General features: G+C 43.1%; 1 protein-coding gene across 1 annotated transcript; it reads left to right on the top strand.

Moving 5' to 3' along the window:
* The first annotated feature begins 597 nt into the window (after positions 1 to 597).
* Positions 598 to 18203, top strand: nr2c2ap (nuclear receptor 2C2-associated protein). The gene is made up of 5 exons (XM_087975955.1): positions 598 to 635; positions 3985 to 4075; positions 11578 to 11683; positions 15781 to 15849; positions 16431 to 18203. Exons 1-5 carry the CDS (start codon positions 598 to 600, stop codon positions 16550 to 16552), a joined length of 426 nt encoding a protein of 141 aa, XP_087832081.1. The 3' UTR covers positions 16553 to 18203.
* The last annotated feature ends 8 nt before the right edge of the window (positions 18204 to 18211 follow it).

The raw sequence follows: 18211 nt of genomic DNA, 5'->3' as shown, positions 1-18211 counted from the left end.
TTAAAACCATTTGCCCATTTACCAGGATGCAGATGACCCCATGGCACCACTTAAAAAACAGGAACACTCTCCCTAACGAACATTTATTCCTTGACTGGTAATACTGAGAAACTTGACTGACGGGGTGTTTTTTAACCTGGAAGTTATTTGTGGAACCTTGCTGTGCACAATTAGCTAATAGCCCTGTTACCATAGCAACAGTGACTATATTTTAATTCAAGAAATGCAAGATGCTTTAGGATATTTTGAGGCACCATTAAGCCACTCTGAACATAAGTTCCTAGTTCATTATGCCCTCCTCAACTAAAAAACAGAATCAAAAAAATCTCATTGCATCAAATTATAATTGGTAATAATAATTGGAACATTGCATGTACATATTTAAAATATTTTTAGTTATTTGAACTCTAGCACTTGCCTCTCTGTAATATATGATTAAAGTCAGGATATAATGCCACGTTTTCCTGTGGCTGGCACCTTATTTGATTGACAGGCTCAGCTTCAATCCACATTACGGCGCTTGCCCAAAGTGTCGTGAATGTGTTGCCAGCACTGTCGTGAACGGCAGCGGAAGGTGAGGGTTCAGTTTCCGGCAAGATGGCGGTGTCGTTGGTGTGTGAGGAGACGGGGAGCAGGTGAGGAAGTGGGAAAGGGGGCACTCAGGGATCATGAAGGGTCGGGGCAGTGTCCCAGACTGCAGAGGGCGGGATGGATGGAGGGAGGGAGGGAACGTTATAGTCGAAGGTCCATGTGGTTGCTATGGACCAACGTGGTTGCTATGGACCAACGTGGTTGCTATGGTGAGGGGTCTCCTCATGCTTTCCGTGCATATGGTGCTATAGCTGCAAGTTGTTGCTATGGGAACGGGTCTCCTGTTGCTATAGGTGCATGCGGTAGCTATGAAGAGGGGTCTATGGTTGCTATGGGGAGAGGTGTCCTGTTGCCAAGGGGAGGAGTGAGTGCTGTAGCTATGGACCTGTGTGGTTGCTATGGGGAGGAGTGAGTGCTGTAGCTATGGACCTGTGTGGTTGCTATGGGGAGGCCTCTGCTTTTGCCAGGTCCATGTGACTGCTATGGATAGGGGATCCATGTGGTTGCTGTGGGTTGGGATCTATAGGGAAGCTGTCAGTTGTTGCTGTGGGAGACTGGCTGCAGTGGGGAATGGGTCTCTTAATGTGAAGGGTTCAACATGGTTACACTTGGAGGGGCTTCATGTGGATGCTGTTCCTTGGGGCAAGTGTGTATGTCTCCGCCGCATCTGCTCCCAAGAGGACCAGTTCCAAAACTGTACAACCCAAATGGCCTCCTTCAAGGACCGCAATTTCCCGCCAGACGTAGTCGACGATGCCCTCCACCGCATTCCTGAAGAAGGGCTTATCCCGAAACGTCGATTCTCCTGTTCCTTGGATGCTGCCTGACCTACTGCGCTTTTCCAGCAACACATTTTCAGCAAGTGTGTATGTGGTCACCATTGACGCTGGGGTTAAAAGGCTCCAGGATTAAATGCATAAGAGTGATAGAATTAGAAACAGATATAAACTTTACGACCCTTCATGGATTCCAGAATTAATACAGTGAAAAATATAGATACCAACCCATAGCAACCATATCCCAATATAGATCCCTATCCATAGCCATTCAGCCCATTATGTCTGCACCTTTTTTCTAAATATCGTTCCCTTGCATTCTCCCCATAGCTCTGCACATACTTCCTTTTCAAAAGTACGGTCTGATTTCCCTTTTGAAGCTTCAATTTATTTTTGTTGTTTTGCAGGCCTTGCGGGCTGGCCAGCACTTATTGCCTATCTCTAGTTGCCCTTTCGAAGGTAGTAGTGAGCTGCCTTCCTGAACAGCTGCAGTCCATGTATTATAGGTAGACCATTAATGCTATTAGGGAGGGTGTTCCAGAGTTTTGACACAGAAACAGTGAAGGAATGGCAATATATTTCCAAGTCGGGGTGGTGTGTGACTTGAAGGGGAGCTTGCAGATTGTGGTGTTCCCATATGTCTGCTGCCCTTGTCCTTCTAGATGATAGTGGTTATGGCTTTGGAAGGTGCTGTCGAAGGAGACTTGTTGAACTTGTGCAATGCATGGTGAAGGGAGTGAATATTTGTGGATATGGTGCCAATCAAGCTGGCTGCTTTGTCCTGGATGTTGTAAAGCTTCTTGAGTTTTGTTGGAGCTGCACCTATCCAGGCAACCTGCCTTGACTACACTATCAAGCAGCATATTCCAGGCCCTAACCACTCTCTATTTGAAAAAAGCTTTTTTTTACATCATATCACTTTTGCTTTTTTGTGTGCCCCTTTATCCTTGATTCTTTCACAAATAGGAACTTTTTGCCCCTATCTACTCTGTCCAGAACCCTCATAACTTTAATTACTTGTATAGATCCCTTTTCTGCCTTTTTTTTCCAAATCTGTTTCATTACTGATGTCCTCATGCTGGAACAATTGTTATGAATCTTTTCTGCATTATCTCCAAGGCCTTCACACCCTTCCTAAAGAATGGCATCCTGATCTAGATGCAGTACTCTAGCTGAAACCAAGCTAGTGTCTTGTACACGTTCAACATTACTTCTTTGCTCTTGTATTCTATGCCTTTTAGTAAAGCCTCTTTAACCACTCAACCTTTCCTTCCACCTTCAATCAATTATGCTGTAATCCAGATTCCCTCTGCTATTGCCCCATTCTTAAAATTTTATCCTTTATTCTCTATCAGAACCTGCCCTGCTATTCAGTTCAATCATGCCTGATCTTCAGTTTCAACTTTACTCTCTCTTTCCTGCCCCCCTATCATTTGATTGCCTGAGAGACCACAAATCTGCCTATCTCAACCTCAAATATATTTAATGATGGAGCATCCAAAGGATAATTCCATAAACAATCTACATCTTCTCCTGAGCAGAAGTCTGACGTAGGTGCCCTTGTTGTCCAGATGTTCCAGGGTTGAAGGCAGGGCTAGGGATATGGCATTTACTGTAAACCTGTTATGTTGGTAGGGAAATTACAGGGGATCTAGGCAGGCTGGGTGACTGGAGTTGATGTGGGCCATGACTACCCTCTCAAAGCACTTCATGATTATTGAGTGGAGATGCCAATGCTGGACTGGGGTGGACAAAGTTAAAAATCACACAACACCAGCTTATAGTCCAACAGATTTATTTGGAAGGAGTAACTTTTATTGCACTGCTCCTTCATCAGGTAACTAGTGTTGAGATCAGAGCTACTGACTGATAGTCAGTAAGGCACATTGCAGGTGCTTTCTTTGGTAAAGGGATGACAGTGGTCTTCTTGAAGCAGGTGGGGACTTCGGCTTATAGGAGGGAGAGGTTGAAGATGTCAGTGAATACCTTTCAAATCTAAATGTTTTAATGAGGCCACCTCTTAATCTAAACTCCAGAGAGTACAGGCCCAATGCATAACCATCTCATTCCAGAAACCAGTCTAGTGAACTTTTGCTGCATTGCCTTCAAAGCAAGTAAAGGCTTCCTTAAATATGGAAATAAAACTGCACAGTGTGGTGTTACCACAACCCTATATCGTTGTAGCAAGACTTCTTTATTCTTGTGTTCTAATCCATTAGAAAAAAGCTCAATTGCTTATTGCTTTCTATATCTGCATGCTAACTATCTGCATTCCTTACGTCCTCATAAACATCAACATTTTCAAGTTTTGCGTGTTTTACAAAATATTTTGCCTTTCAGTTTTTACTACCAAAGTGAATAACCTTGCACGTCCCCATAATAAATTTCACTTGCCACTTTGTTACCCACTCATCTACTCTCTCTCTAACTCTTTCCAGCCTCTTTAGGGCAACCTCCCAGCTTGCAGTCCCATCTCACTTCATGCTGCAAAAGTACGTTATTGCCTGTGAAGTGCTTTGGTGTGTCTTGAGGTCATGAGAGGTGCTATATAAATGCAAGCCTTCCTTTATCATTTTTGACAATTCTGTCAAGCCTGAGGTCTCTTGTTTGTCCACAGAGTGAGTTCAGTCCTTAACCGTGATGTGAAGCAATTTGGAAAGAAGTTCTTATTTGATCGTAATGAGGAAACCTGCTGGAATTCAGATCAGGTAATAATTAACGATGGCTCAGGAAGAAATGGAATCCCATGAGACTGTTCAACATTGCGTTGTCAATTGTTGTGAACTTAGCTAAAACAAAAACTTACATTTCTGTGTTCTGTTTAAGAACTTAGGATGTCCTAAACACTTTACAGCCTATTAAGAACCTCTGAGATGCAGTCATTGTTGCAGTGTGGGAAAGATGGCAGCCAGTTTGCACACAGCAAGTTCCTACAAACAAACATTGTGATAATAATCAGATAGCAATAGAGTCATACAGCACAGAAACAGACCCTTCGGTTAATCCAGTCCACACTGACCATAATCCTAAACTAAACTAGTCACACCTGCCAGTGCTTGGCCCATAGCTCTCCAAACCTTTCCTATTCTTGTACTTATCCAAATGTCTTTTAAATATTGTAACTGCATCCATCACTACCTCTGGCAGTTCATGCCACACACAAACCACTCTGTGTTAAAAAAAAAAGTTTGCCCCTCATGTTCTTTTTAAATCTTGCTCCTGTCACCTTAAAAATTCCATGATCTTGATTGAGGATGAATGTTCGTCAAAATACTGGGGGTAATTCTCCTGTTCCTCTCCCATGGGACTTGAGAGGACAGACTGGGCCTTGGTTTAATGTTTCTTTTGAAAGATGGGACGAGAATTATATTCAACCACAATATCTAACCATATGGGCCCAGCTTATCACACCCCCCTACCATTATAATCAAGCTAGGGGTTCAGTCAGGATCATTGGAGAGTAACAGGGTATTCCAGGAGCATACATCAAAGGTGTCTTTGTGGTGAAGCTACAACACAAGATTCAATGCATGCCAAACAGGGGAAACAATATGCAATAGACAGGGCTCAGTGATCCCACACATTCAGATCAAAGCTGTGCACTTATGCCATATCCAATCCTGAATCGTAGTGAACAATTTAACAACTAACAGGAGGAGGAGAAAGCTCCATAAATATCCCATTCACCTTGATGATGAGCCCAGCATAACATTGCAAAATATAAAACATGCATTTGTAATTCTCTTTAGCCAGAAGTGCCAAGTGGATGATTCAGTGTGGAAAATGACCCAGGTATGTCTTATCCATAAAAAAGCAGGGCAAATTCAATCAAGTCAAATGCTGGCCTATCAGTGTTCTCTCAATCATCTGCAAAGTGGTGGAAGGGGTCACCAACAGTGCTTTCAGTATAATTTAATCAGCAATAATGTGCTCATCGATGCTTAGTTTCAATTCTGCCAGACACACTCAGTTCCTGCATCATCACAGCCTTGGCCCAAACTTGGATTAAAGCTGAATCCCAAAGGTGAGGTCGGAATAACTGCTTTTGATGTCAAAATAGCATTTAATTGAGTGCAGCTGAATTGAATCAGTGTAAATCAGGGGGGAAACTATCCACTGGGTTGAGTCATAACCAGGTAAAAACAATGACTACAGATGCTGGAAATCAGATTCTGGATTAGAGTGGTGCTGGAAAAGCACAGCAGTTCAGGCAGCATCCAAGCAGAGTCATAACCAGCACAAAGGAGGTTGGCAATGGTTATTGGAAGGGAAAAGGTGAGGACTGCAGATGCTGGAGATCACAGCTGAAAATGTGTTGATGGAAAAATGCAGCAGGTCAGGCAGCATCCAAGGAGCAGGAGAATTGACATTTCGGGCATGAGCCCGAAGAAGGGCTCCTGATTCCTAAAGAAGGGCTCATGTCCAAAATGTTGATTCTCCTGCTCCTTGGATGCTGCCTGACCTGCTGTGCTTTTCCAGCAACACATTTTCAGGAATGGTTATTGGAAGCCAATCATCTCAGTTCCAGGACATCGCTGCAGAAGTGCCCCAGTGTACTCTGTCCATCATCTTCAGCTGCTTCATCAGTGCCCTTCCATCCACTATAAGCTCAGAAGTGGCATGTTTGCTGATGATACACAATATTGAGCACTGATTGCAAATCCTGAGATACTGAAACGGTCTGTCACCATAGGCAGCAAAACCTGGACAGCATTCTCGTTTGAACTGAGACGTTGCAAGTAACATTTGCACCACACACTTGCCATCTATAACAGGAATGAATCTAATCATTCTATGGCATTCAGTGGCATTACATCACTGAACCACCCACAATCAACATCCCAGGTGTTGCTATCAAACAGAAACTGAACTGGACTAGCCATATATAAATGCTGTATACAAGAGAAACTCAAAGACTGGAAGTTACAAGGTGAGTAACTTGCTTCCTGATCTCCAAAACCTCTCAGCCATTTACAAAGCACAGGTCAGGAGTGTGGATACTCTCCTTTTTCCTGGATGAATGCAGTTCCAACAATTTCTCCACAATCTGCGCACAGTGACAGCAGTGTGTTCCATGTACCAGATGCACGTTCTAAACTCATAATGTATGCCATCTGGAACAAAAAGGGCAGCAGACGCAAAGTAACTTCGTTATCTCCAAGTTCTCCTTCAAGACAAACACCAGCCTGACTTGAGACTGTATTGCTGTTCCTTCCCAATCACTTATCAAAATGCTGGAGCTCCCATGCTGACAAGCTTACTGCACTAAGTGGACTGTAAGAACCAAGAAGGTGGCTCACCATCTTCTTGAGGGCAATTAGAGATAGGCATTAGATGTTGACAGAGTCAATGACAACTGCATGCAGCACTCCCGGCTTCGCACGTTGAGCACAGTGCTGTTGGGAGAACCAAAGTGACTTTCTGATGCTGCGTTTTATCATAGCCCCTTAGATGAGAATTAGGGAAGAGTTGACAAAGGTGTTCAAAATTACGAAAAATATTGAAAGATTGAATAAAGGAAAGTGGTTTTCAGTGGTAGGAGGTCCAGTATACAGAGTGTGCACGTACATTTAAGGTAATTGGCAAAATAACCTGAGCAGAGGTAATGAGAATTTAATTTCTTACACGAGTTCTTGTAGTTTGGAATGTATTGTCAGAAGAAATGGTAAAGGTTGCTTCAATGGTGAAATGTGGAAAGAAATTGGACATGTGTTATTGAAAAAGATAGAACAATTTAATGTCCATAGGGAAAGGGTAGATCAGTAAGTCTAACTTTTTGGTAATTCTTTCAAAGTACAGCTGGTACATTTTTTGCTGGAGTGTAGGAGGTTGAGGGGTGACCTTATTAACATTTATAAAGTCATGAGGAGCATGGATAAGGTGAATGACAAGTGTCTTTTTCCTAGGGTGGGAGAGTTTAATAGTGGGGGGACATATTTTTATGGTGAGAGGAGAAAGGTTGAAAAAGGACATGATGTGGAATGAACTGCCAGAGAAAGTGGTAGGTACAGGTTCAGTTACAACATTTAGGAGACATTTGAATAGGTTCATGAAAAGGAAAGGTTTGGAGAGATATGGGCCATGCACAGACAGATAGGACTAGTCTAGTTTGGGAACATGGTCAGTATGGACTAGTAGACTGAAGGGTCTATTTTCATGCTGTATGACTCTATAATTAATTATCAGCATAGCCAAACTACTACCTTCTCTATGATTTATTCTGAAGCTTATCAGTGCACATTGCAGTTTCTGTAGCAGCCACTGAGAGGCACAAGAGAGCAGCCAAGCTTCCACCCACTTCAAGTCTCAACTGAAAAGCAAATTATATCATGAGTAGTTAGACTGTAACTAAAATAACAAAAGCCCAGACAGGCTGTAAAGATAATGTTTTTAGCTGGGCCAATTTTCCTCAAATTGAAAAAGAAATAGCAAGACAGGAACAGTAATTTTTATCAGGTCTCTGAACCAAGTTGTTATGCTTTATTAAAGTTCCATATACCTGTTCAAATTGTGGCTAATATTTGGCACCCACACATATCAGTTGTTTCTTGTTGCTTTGTTGTTTTTTAAATTTAATTAACCCTGAGGCATTTTGAAAGAGCAGTCTGTTCACCCACTAAGTGTCAAATCCTAACTCAATACCCAAGATTTGTTGGTGTGAGTAACTTGATATGTTTGATAATTAATCGGGTTTATTGATGTGCAGCTCAAGGCATGGCACACATCGGAGCAACTTAGGAAGGCACAATTCTGAACAATCCTCCAGCAAGACTTGGCATATGGAGCTTAACTCAATAAACCTGAGGACCACACATTCATCCTTTTATTAAACATCTTCCTTTTATTTTAAATTAGTTCATTCAGGGAATATTGGCTGCTGCAGCCAGAGTCATTTGTTTCCCAACCTTGTCACCCTGGGTTAGGTACTGGTGAGCCACTGCAGTCTGAGAGGTGAAGAAGCTTCCTCAGAGAGTTGTTTGGTAAGGAATTCCCAGATTGTTTTCAGCGATAGTGAAGGAATGCCAGTCCACAACGGGCCTTGACTCCAGACTACACCCGGCTTCACCTTGAGGTTGGGAGACTGCTCTGGAATCATTTCGAGGCTGGAGTTAACGCTGAGGCCACGCCGGGCAGAAGGATGACCACGGGCCGGTGGGAGACCACCACACTGGGCCGAGAGACCGTCCGGCTGGGAGGGCGCCAGGCCAGGAGACCGCTTCAGGCCGGCAAAAGACAGCCATGTTTGGCTGGAAGAGCGGTATGACAAAGTCCAAGTCTGCTCTGAGGCCAGGAGTTCAGGACGTCACCGAGAAGGAGAAACAGAGGAAAAGAAACACAAAAGAGAGACAAAAAGAAAAAGAAACTGACGGAACGGACAAGCTCCGGCCAAATATTAGCCACAGTTTGGACAGATGTATGTAACTTTAATAAAGCATAACAACTTGGTTCAGAGACCTGATTATTCTGGCGTCATCTTGGAGTACCATTTGTAAGAGTCATTCCATGTAGTGTCAGCCATTGCCTCGCTAGCTGTTCTCAGGAGTTTGCAGAGCCAGGTATCACTCCAGAGGCTTGTGCACAATATCTAGTTTGACATTCAAGAGCAATACAGAGGGTGTACTGCACTGTTGGAGGTGCCATCCTTCAGAACAGATGTTAATCTGAGATCCTGTAAAAGGTCATACAGCAATTTTGCAAGAATAGCTTCTATACAACATCAGTCACTGAACCAATATAACCAAAATTAAATTATCTTCAGCCTATAAACATATAAATTAAGAGCAAGAGTAAACTACTCAGCCCCTTAAGCCTGTCCTGACATTCAATAAAATCATTCCTGATGAAGGGCTTTTGCCCGAAGTGTTGATTTTCCTGCTCCTCGGACGCTGCCTGACCTGCTGTGCATTTCCAGCACCACTCTGACCTGATTCAATAAAATCATGGCTAATCTGATTGCTCCACATTCCACCAAACCCCTGATAACCTTTAATCCCATTGCTTATATCAAGAATGTTTCTATGTCTGCCTTAAAAGATTCAAACAACATCCTCCTAACATTTTTGAGAAAGTGTTCCCAAACATCTCAGCCCATTGTGAGGAAAAAATGCACCTTATTTCTCTAATTGTTGCTTGTTGTTTGTGGTGACCATAAGACCATGAGACATAGGAGTGGAGGTAAGGCCATTCGGCCCATTGAGTCCACTCCGCCATTCAATCATGCCTGATGGGCATTTCAACTCCACTTACCCGCATTCTCCCCGTAGCCCTTAATTCCTTGTGACATCAAGAATTTATCAATCTCTGCCTTGAAGACATTTAGCGTCCCAGCCTCCACTGCACTCTGTGGCAATGAATTCCACAGGCCCACCACTCTCTGGCTGAAGAAATGTCTCCGCATTTCTGTTCTGAATTTACCCCCTCTAATTCTAAGGCTGTGTCCACGGGTCCTCGTCTCCTCGCCTAACGGAAACAATTTCCTAGCGTCCACCCTTTCCAAGCCATGTATTATCTTGTAAGATTCTATTAGATCTCCCCTTAATCTTCTAAACTCCAATGAATACAATCCCAGGATCCTCAGCTGTTCCTCGTATGTTAGACCTACCATTCCAGGGATCATCCGTGTGAATCTCCACTGGACATGCTCCAGTGCCAGTATGTCCTTCCTGAGGTGTGGGGACCAAAACTGGACACAGTACTCCAAATGGGGCCTAACCAGAGCTTTATAAAATCTCAGTAGCACAACGGTGGCTTTTATATTCCAACCCTCTTGAGATAAATGACAACATTGCATTCACTTTCTTAATCATGGACTCAACCTGCATGTTTACCTTTAGAGAATCCTCGACTAGCACTCCCAGATCCCTATATACTTTGGCTTTATGAATTTTCTCACCGTTTAGAAAGTAGTCCATGCTTGTATTCTTTTTTCCAAAGTGCAAGACCTCGCATTTGCTCACATTGAATTCCATCAGCCATTTCCTGGACCACTCTCCCAAACTGTCTAGTTCCTTCTGCAGCCTCCCCACTTCCTCAGTACTACCTGCCTGTCCACCTAACTTCGTATCATCGGTAAACTTCACTAGAATGCCCCCAGTCCCTTCATCCAGATCATTAATGTATAACGTGAACAGCTGCAGCCCCAACACTGAACCCTGCGGGACACCGCTTGTCACTGGCTGCCATTCCGAAAAAGAACCTTTTATCCCAACTCTCTGCCTTCTGTCAGACAGCCAATCCTCAATCCATACCAGTAGCTTACCTCAAACACCATGGGCCCTCACCTTGCTCAGCAGCCTCCCGTGTGGCACCTTATCAAAGGCCTTTTGGAAGTCTAGAAAGACCACATCCACTGGGTTTCCCTGGTCTAACCTACTTGTCACCTCTTCAAAGAATTCCAACAGGTTTGTCAGGCACGACCTCCTCTTACTAAATCCATGTTGACTTGTTCTAATCCGACCCTGCTCTTCCAAGAATTTAGAAACCTCATCCCTAATGATGGATTCTAGAATTTTACCAACAACCGAGGTTAGGCTAATTGGCCTATAATTTTCCATCTTTTGTCTCGATCCTTTCTTGAACAAAGGGGTTACAACAGCGATCTTCCAATCATCCGGGACTTTCCCTGACTCCAATGACTTTTGAAAGATCTCAACCAACGCCTCTGCTATTTCCTCAGCCACCTCCCTCAGAAATCTAGGATGTAGCCCATCGGGGCCAGGAGATTTATCAATTTTAAGACCTTTTAGCTTTTCTAGCACTTTCTCTTTTGTAATGGCAATCATACTCAACTCAGCCCCCGACTCCCTTTAATTGTTGGGATATTACTCATGTCTTCTACTGTGAAGACTGATGCAAAGTACTTATTAAGTTCTCCAGCTATTTCCTTATCTCCCATCACTCGGCTTCCAGTATCAGTTTTGCCTGTCGTTTGTTTCTTATGTGACGTGTCTCACCCAAATTGCCTGTGAACATCTCTTAGCTTACAGCACTGTGAAATTATTTAATTATCTATGAAGTACTTTGGGACGTCCCGAAAAGACGAAAGGTACAATCGAAATGTAAATCTTTCTTTAACTGATACATTTCCAGTTTGTTCTCTACCAGCTCTGTGCTGTTAACATACATTGCTCTTTCAGACTCAAACTGACCCACTGTATATTTGTGGTTAATTTCAGTAATCCTTTCTGTGTTTTATCTCCCCATGTCTCAGGGCCCCTCCCAGTGGGTGCTGCTTGAGTTCCCTCAGATTGTAAAGGTGACTGAATTACAGCTGCAGTTCCAAGGTGGATTCACAGGCAGGTCATGCAGACTCGAAGGTAAATTCAGGCTTACTCATAAATGGGCATATCCCAGTCTCTCACAAATTTGAGTATCCCACAAGGTCTGTTTTCTGTCATTGTTTCATAACCTCACATCACGGTATGGGGCCCTGGATAGGGAGTGTCAGCAATCGCACCTTGTTTACCTTTTCCATCAATCCGCCTGCATTTCTAACCCTGAGCTGCTGAAACCCAGGAGAATCCTCTGTCAGCATCCTGCCTTAGATCTGATATCTCAATACATTAAACCTTGAATTTATCTTGGGTCTTGTTCTTCTGAAAAATCAGGAGTGAAATCAAAGGGTTCAGGTTATGATCTGGAATCTGTCTGAAAGCATGATGGGAGCAAATTCAGCAATAACTTTTCAGAAAATGGATTGGATAAGCCAAAATTTACAGAACATTGGGGAAAGAACAGTGTGGTAGTTGAATAGATTTTTCAAAGAGCTGGCAGAGATATGACAAATAAATAGCCTCATGTGCTGTGTCATTCTGTAGATGGGCTCAGCTTGGTGTTTAGAATTTTCTGAGACAATTTGTCGAAGAAACATAGAGGTCCCTTTGCTAGTTTATACCATATCTGAGACTTGTTGCCCATGAAGTGCAGTATATGTTGTCTACGTGGATTTTAGTAAGGCATTTGACAAGGTCCCATGTGGCAGACTAGTCTAAAAAGTAAATACCCATGGGATACAGGGTAATGTGGCAAATTAGAGCCCAAGTTGGCTTAGAAACAGGAAACAAAGGGTGACGGTCAATGGCTGCCCTTGCAAATGGAAAGCTGATTCAAACAGGACTTGGTGTTCGGACCCTGCTGTTTGTTTTATACATTAACAATTTGGACTTGAACTTTGGGGGCACAATTGGGAAATTTACAGACAGCACAAAAATTGGCCATGTAGTGTAGAGGATAGCTATAAGCTCTAAAATGATACAAATGTGTTGGTGGGGTGGGCAGGAAAGTAACAGATGGAGTTCAACTCTGATAAGTGTGGTGTAGTGCTTTTAGAGAGGTCAAAACAGTAAAAGGGAATACAGAATAAAAAGAAATACACTGAGAGGGCTGGATGAAGTGAGAAATCGTAGTGTGCAAGTGCACAGGTCCCGAAAGATAGCAGTACAGGTAAATAAGGTTGTAAAAGAGGCATTTGGAATGCTCTCCTTCATTGACAGAGGTACAGAATACAAAAGTAGGGATATAATGATGAAACTATACAAGACACTGAGAGACTACTAGAGTATTGTGTCCAATTCTGGTCACCACATTACAGGAAGAATGTAATGGCTGTGAAGACAATGCAGAGAAGATTTAGGTTAGATTAGATTAGATTAGATTCCCTACAGTGTGGAAACAGGCCCTTCAGCCCAACAAGTCCACACCGACCTACAAAGAGCAACTCACCCAGCCCCATTCCCCTACATTTACCCCTGACTAATGCATCTAACACTACGGGAAATTTAGCATGGCCAATTCACCTGACCTGCACACCTTTGACTGTGGGAGGAAACCGAAGCACCCGGAGGAAACCCTTGGCAGACATGGGGAGAATGTGCAAACTCCACACAGACAGTTTACTGGAATGTTGCTAGGGCTAGAGAATTGTAGCTATGAGGAGAGGTTGGAAATGTTGGGATTGTTTTCCTTGAAACAGGGCATGTGAGGAAATCAGTTTTATGCAGTAGGTGGTGGGTGTCTGAATTTCGCTGTCTGAGTTGGTAGTGGATACAGAAACCCTAAACTCGTTTTTAAAATAAAATGTACCATGATCTGTACCTTAAGTGCTGTAAGCTGCAGGGCTGTGAGCCACGTGCAGGAAGATGGGATCAGAAAGAGCATCTGGGTGTCTTTAGGTTAGTATGGATAAGATGGGCTGAATGGCCCTCTTCTGTGCTGTATCATTTCTGTGATTCTGTGAGGGTGGTGCAAATGGAAGCAATCAAATTTCGAAGGTAAATAACTTAGGAACTTGAAGGAAACAAATCTGCTGACCTATAGAAATCATGTAGTGATGAAGGAACTGACTGGATTGTTCTCTAGTCAGTATGGTCTCAATGGGCAAAATGGCTTCATTCTAAGGATCAATTACATCATAGCTTTGCAAGTTCAAAAAGAATATTGAAGGGGAAATTGGCTGTCATATTTTGTACACCTAATGCCTTTAATCAAGAAAAATGTCCCAGCCCATAGGATTCTACACAGCCACCTGAGGATACAGATGTAGCTTTTGTTTTAGTAAATTTTTCATGTATTATTGCTCACTGAATATACCCTCTGCACCATCAAAAGGCACCAGATGGAAATTTGTGTTGCAGATATTTCGACCCTGTCTAGGTGACATCCTCAGTGCTTGGGAGCCCCCTGTGAAGCGCTTCTGTGATCTTTCCTCTGGCATTTGTAGTGGTTTGAATCTAGAGGATGTCACCTAGACAGGGGACAAAATGTCTGCAACACAAATTCCCAGCTTGGCGAACAGAACCACAACAACGAGCACCCGAGCTACAAATCTTCTCACAAACTTTGAGGCGCCAGAGAGATCTTAGTGAAACAACTCCATGAAGGCTGGTATCCCGTCACCAACTCCCCCTTTATTTACACTTCCATATAACCTGACACTGACCCAGCTAGCTCAGAGCCGGGTCCTGGAGTGAGCAGAACCCTCACACTCCTGTTTACATATTGGCAGCCAGAGCTCTCTGGGGCTGTTGACCTGGTCCAATCAGGGAACTCATGTTCTGAGGTCCACCTGGCTGACCTCATTACAATCACCACAGTTAGATTAGAGTCTGTGGCTCTCATTTGTTTTGTACAAAGTAGAAACAACCATATATTGAAATTGGATGTGCAGATTGTAGGTAGGTTCCCCCATCCTGTTAGGGCAGCACAGCGGCTCAGTGGCTAGCACTGCTGCCTCACAGCACCAGGGTCCCAGGTTTGATTCCAGCCATAGGCAACTGTCTGTGTGGAGTGTCTGCGTGGGTTTCCTCCGGGTACTCCGGTTTCCTCCCACCTTCCAAAGGTGTACAGATCAGGTGAATTGGCCATGCTAAATTGTCCATAGTTGTTAGGTGCATTAGTCAGAGGGCGGTGGGTTACTCTTCGGAGGGTCGGTGTGGACTTGTTGGGTGGGTTACTCTTCGGAGGGTCGGTGTGGACTTGTTGGGCCAAAGGGCCTGTTTCCACACTGTAGGGAATCTAACCTAATCTCAAAAGTGGGTACTGCAGATGCTGGAGATTAGAGGCAAGATTAGAGTGGTGCTGGAAAAGCACAGCAGGTCAGGCAACATCCGAGGAGCAGGAAAATCGACATTCCGGGCAAAAGCCTCGGGGGCCACCCCCCTCCCATTTATCTCTCCATCCCCGAGGCTCCCAGCCTCATTCCTGATGAAGGGCTTTTGCCCGAAATGTCGATTTTCCTGCTCCTCGGATGCTACCTGACCTACTGTGCTTTTCCAGCATCACTCTAATCCCGTCCCCCATCCTGTTACTGGAGTGCAGGAACATCCCAGTGTTTTAACACTGTGTTATGTATCACAAAGCTTTAGACACTGCATATAGTACTAAAATTCTCAACACCTTTAATAACTAGAGTGAAAAGAATCCACAGAGCAAGTTGTTGAAAATGTCACAGTGCTAAAAGCACTTACCTGTCACTTTTCATAAACACCAAATCTCTCAAAGTATTTAAAAGCCATTGAAATGCTTCTTGAAGTTTAGTCATTTGTAATGTAGGAAATGCAGCAACCAATTTTCACAAAGCAAACTCTGACAAACAGCAATGTGATAATGGCCATACACTTGTTTTAATATTGATTGAGAGATAAATATTGGCCAGGACACTAATAAATTCCTTGCTTATTTTCAGAATAGTGCCATAGAATCATTTACTGCCAACTGAGCAGGCAGATATAGGAGCTCCATTTAATGTCTCATTTGAAAGACATCAGCTCCCACAGTGCAGTGATCAAGACTGCTCCAGAGTCTCAACCTTGAAATTTGTTTATGCTGCAAAACTGAATAACCTTGCGGTTTTCCATAGTTTTGCTTATATTGCAACCAGCTCCATGACTAAACTTATTTAACTTTTGTTTCTTAGGTGGAAGAAAGGGATCTAATTTGGTGAAAATAGCTGACTTCTACCCCGAAGACACAAACTGCTTACAGATATCCTTCAGAGACTTTGAGGCAGTATTAGTTTCTTTAGCAACACTGTTGTGTTAGATCTGTTTGTGTTTAGATATGTGAGGGCAAGGACTATCACAGGAAGAATGAACTCCATTGGGTCACTAGGTGAATTTCCCTGTGAGTATGAATAAAAACTTAAGAAGTGGGAGGCTTTACAGTTCTTCAAGCCTGCTGCAGTACTCAGTAAGATCATGACTGACCATCTACCTCAAATCCACCTTCCCAGACACTCCCCATCTCCCTTGACGTCCTTAGAATCCAGAAATCAACCAATTCAAGGCTTGAGTGCACCTGCCCCTGGGCATCCACAGCTCCCTTGGATAAAGAATTTTAAAGATCCACAAGCCTTCCAGTTAAGAGATTTCTTCTCATTCCAGTCTAAATGTAGGCCCCACGGGTGAACTTAAAACACTGGAGAGGGCTTTCATCCACTCATCCATCAGCTGAGCCCCAGGGTTGCTTTTTAATGAATGAATGTTTACTTTTGTGAACACAGGAAGGCAGTTCTCTTAATTATTCTACATCAAATACATTATTTTTCTTCCTTATCTGTGACTCACAGATTCTCCATCCATGAGGAATCGATTGCTGATAAATTAAAAATCATTTTTGAGGAAAGCACAGACTTCTTCGGAAGAATTGTTATCTATCATCTTGATGTACTCGGTGAAAAATTATTGTAATGTATCTGATTATACTCACTGCCTGGAGAACCAGAAACCAGCTGGAACTGGGAATTCCCAAACACCCTGTCAGTGCCTCATGATATATAAACTCTAACATGATGCATTCCCTGGTTTCAGCTAATTCAGCCTGAAACTTGCCTTGGATCAGTGAGAAGGAGCTGAAGAACTTTATATTAGACAATTACAGAAAACATGTCTCGATCACTGATATTTAAAATATAAATTAGGACACATTATTGTTACACCTGACTTTTCATTTGCTTTTGGTATTGAATGATCAGTATACTGTAGGCAAATATCCTGAGCAGCATTGTTCCACAACCATCAGAGAGCTTAAGGAAATCCTGAGGCTCATTTTGTTTTTGGATGTGGACCATTGGTCAAGAGGCTGTAGAACTCCCATACAAACAAGCTCCTTATTGTTTCTTCAGATTGCAAAGCGAGGAAATTGGTTATCTTGTATATCTTTGCAGGCAAAGTCCATTTTTAGTTGCTCCTCTTGGACTGAAGAATTCATTCGTTTTTAACCTTTCCTCATAGCTTAGTTCTCTGACAGCAGGTATTAAACATGTGGCTATTTGCATTATGACTACTTAGCTCACAGTGAACTCTATGAGTAAAATTAAGACAATTTATATTTATAGTGATATATCTCGGTTAGGGGCTAATTACTGCTCGATACATTCAGCGATCATCTGGAGACTAATTTCTTCTAGGCCTCTCCAGGAGCCAGTGAGAAGCTTCAATGTTCTGAAGCATGTCCAGGAATCATCACTGTCCAGGAGCTCTCTGCTCAATTGAAAGACCCATCAGACTAATATGGAGTTCTTGGAAGTACACTGCACAGTCATGACTAATGTGCTTTCATCAGTTCTGATTCTCAATATGGGTAATGTTGTCACATCTGTTAAGTCCAAAGCAGCTCTGAGCTTTAGTTCTTGGTTCAGTTGGGAGCCCTCTCAGTGGGGTTACAAGGTCATGGGCTGAAGCCAAGACTGAGGCAATAGAATCTAAGCTGCCAGAACCGAGAGTGCTGAATTGTTAGACATAACAGTGACTGACTTCCGCATGAGGTGTTAATCCAGAGTCCTGTCATCATGCTCAATTGGGTGGTATTCTAAGAAGAACAAGGGGCGTTATGGGGCTAGTGCCCGAAATGTCAACTCTCTTGCTCCTTGGATGCTGTCTGACCTGCTTTACTTTTTCCAGCTCTACATTTTTCCACTCTGATTCTCCAGCATCTGCAGTCCTCACTTTCCTTGAGTAATGGGCCCTTACCAACAGAATGAGAAAATGATCGGCCATTATCTCAGTGCTGTGGGTGAGATCTTAACTGTGTACAAATCGGCTCCAACTTTCACATGTGTGGCAGCAACATCTGTGAACCACTTTGGAATATCCTGGGAATGGGAAAGGTGCTAGATGAGTGTTGAGAGAGTGTAATTGTAACATTACTAGACTATTATTCCAGAGGCTGGCCCTAATGATCTGGAGACCTGAATGTAGTTGACTATTAACTGCTGTATGAAACAGCCAAGCAAGCCCCTCAATTGGTACCAGGGATTCACAATAAATACTGAGCTTGCCAATGATACCCACAGGCTGTGAACGAATGAAACAAAGATAGGTTTTCCTTTGACCTTTTGATATTGATGA

Source organism: Chiloscyllium plagiosum, unplaced genomic scaffold (genome assembly GCF_037043375.1).
Source record: "Chiloscyllium plagiosum isolate Xiang-an unplaced genomic scaffold, Cpla_swu_hap1 HiC_scaffold_28, whole genome shotgun sequence".
NCBI lineage: Eukaryota > Metazoa > Chordata > Chondrichthyes > Orectolobiformes > Hemiscylliidae > Chiloscyllium > Chiloscyllium plagiosum.
The sequence above is the reverse complement of the archived record's forward strand: the minus strand, read 5'-3'. Positions and strand labels throughout refer to the sequence as shown.

What these genes read in the sequence shown, in the direction of transcription:
- nr2c2ap (XM_087975955.1), top strand. Translation starts at nt 598, where the DNA reads ATGGCGGTGTCGTTGGTGTGTGAGGAGACGGGGAGCAG. An exon ending in CCTGCTGGAATTCAGATCAG is followed by an intron (nt 4,076 to 11,577) that starts GTAATAATTAAC and finishes CCCATGTCTCAG; the next exon opens with GGCCCCTCCCAGTGGGTGCT. An exon ending in AGACACAAACTGCTTACAGA is followed by an intron (nt 15,850 to 16,430) that starts TATCCTTCAGAG and finishes CTGTGACTCACA; the next exon opens with GATTCTCCATCCATGAGGAA.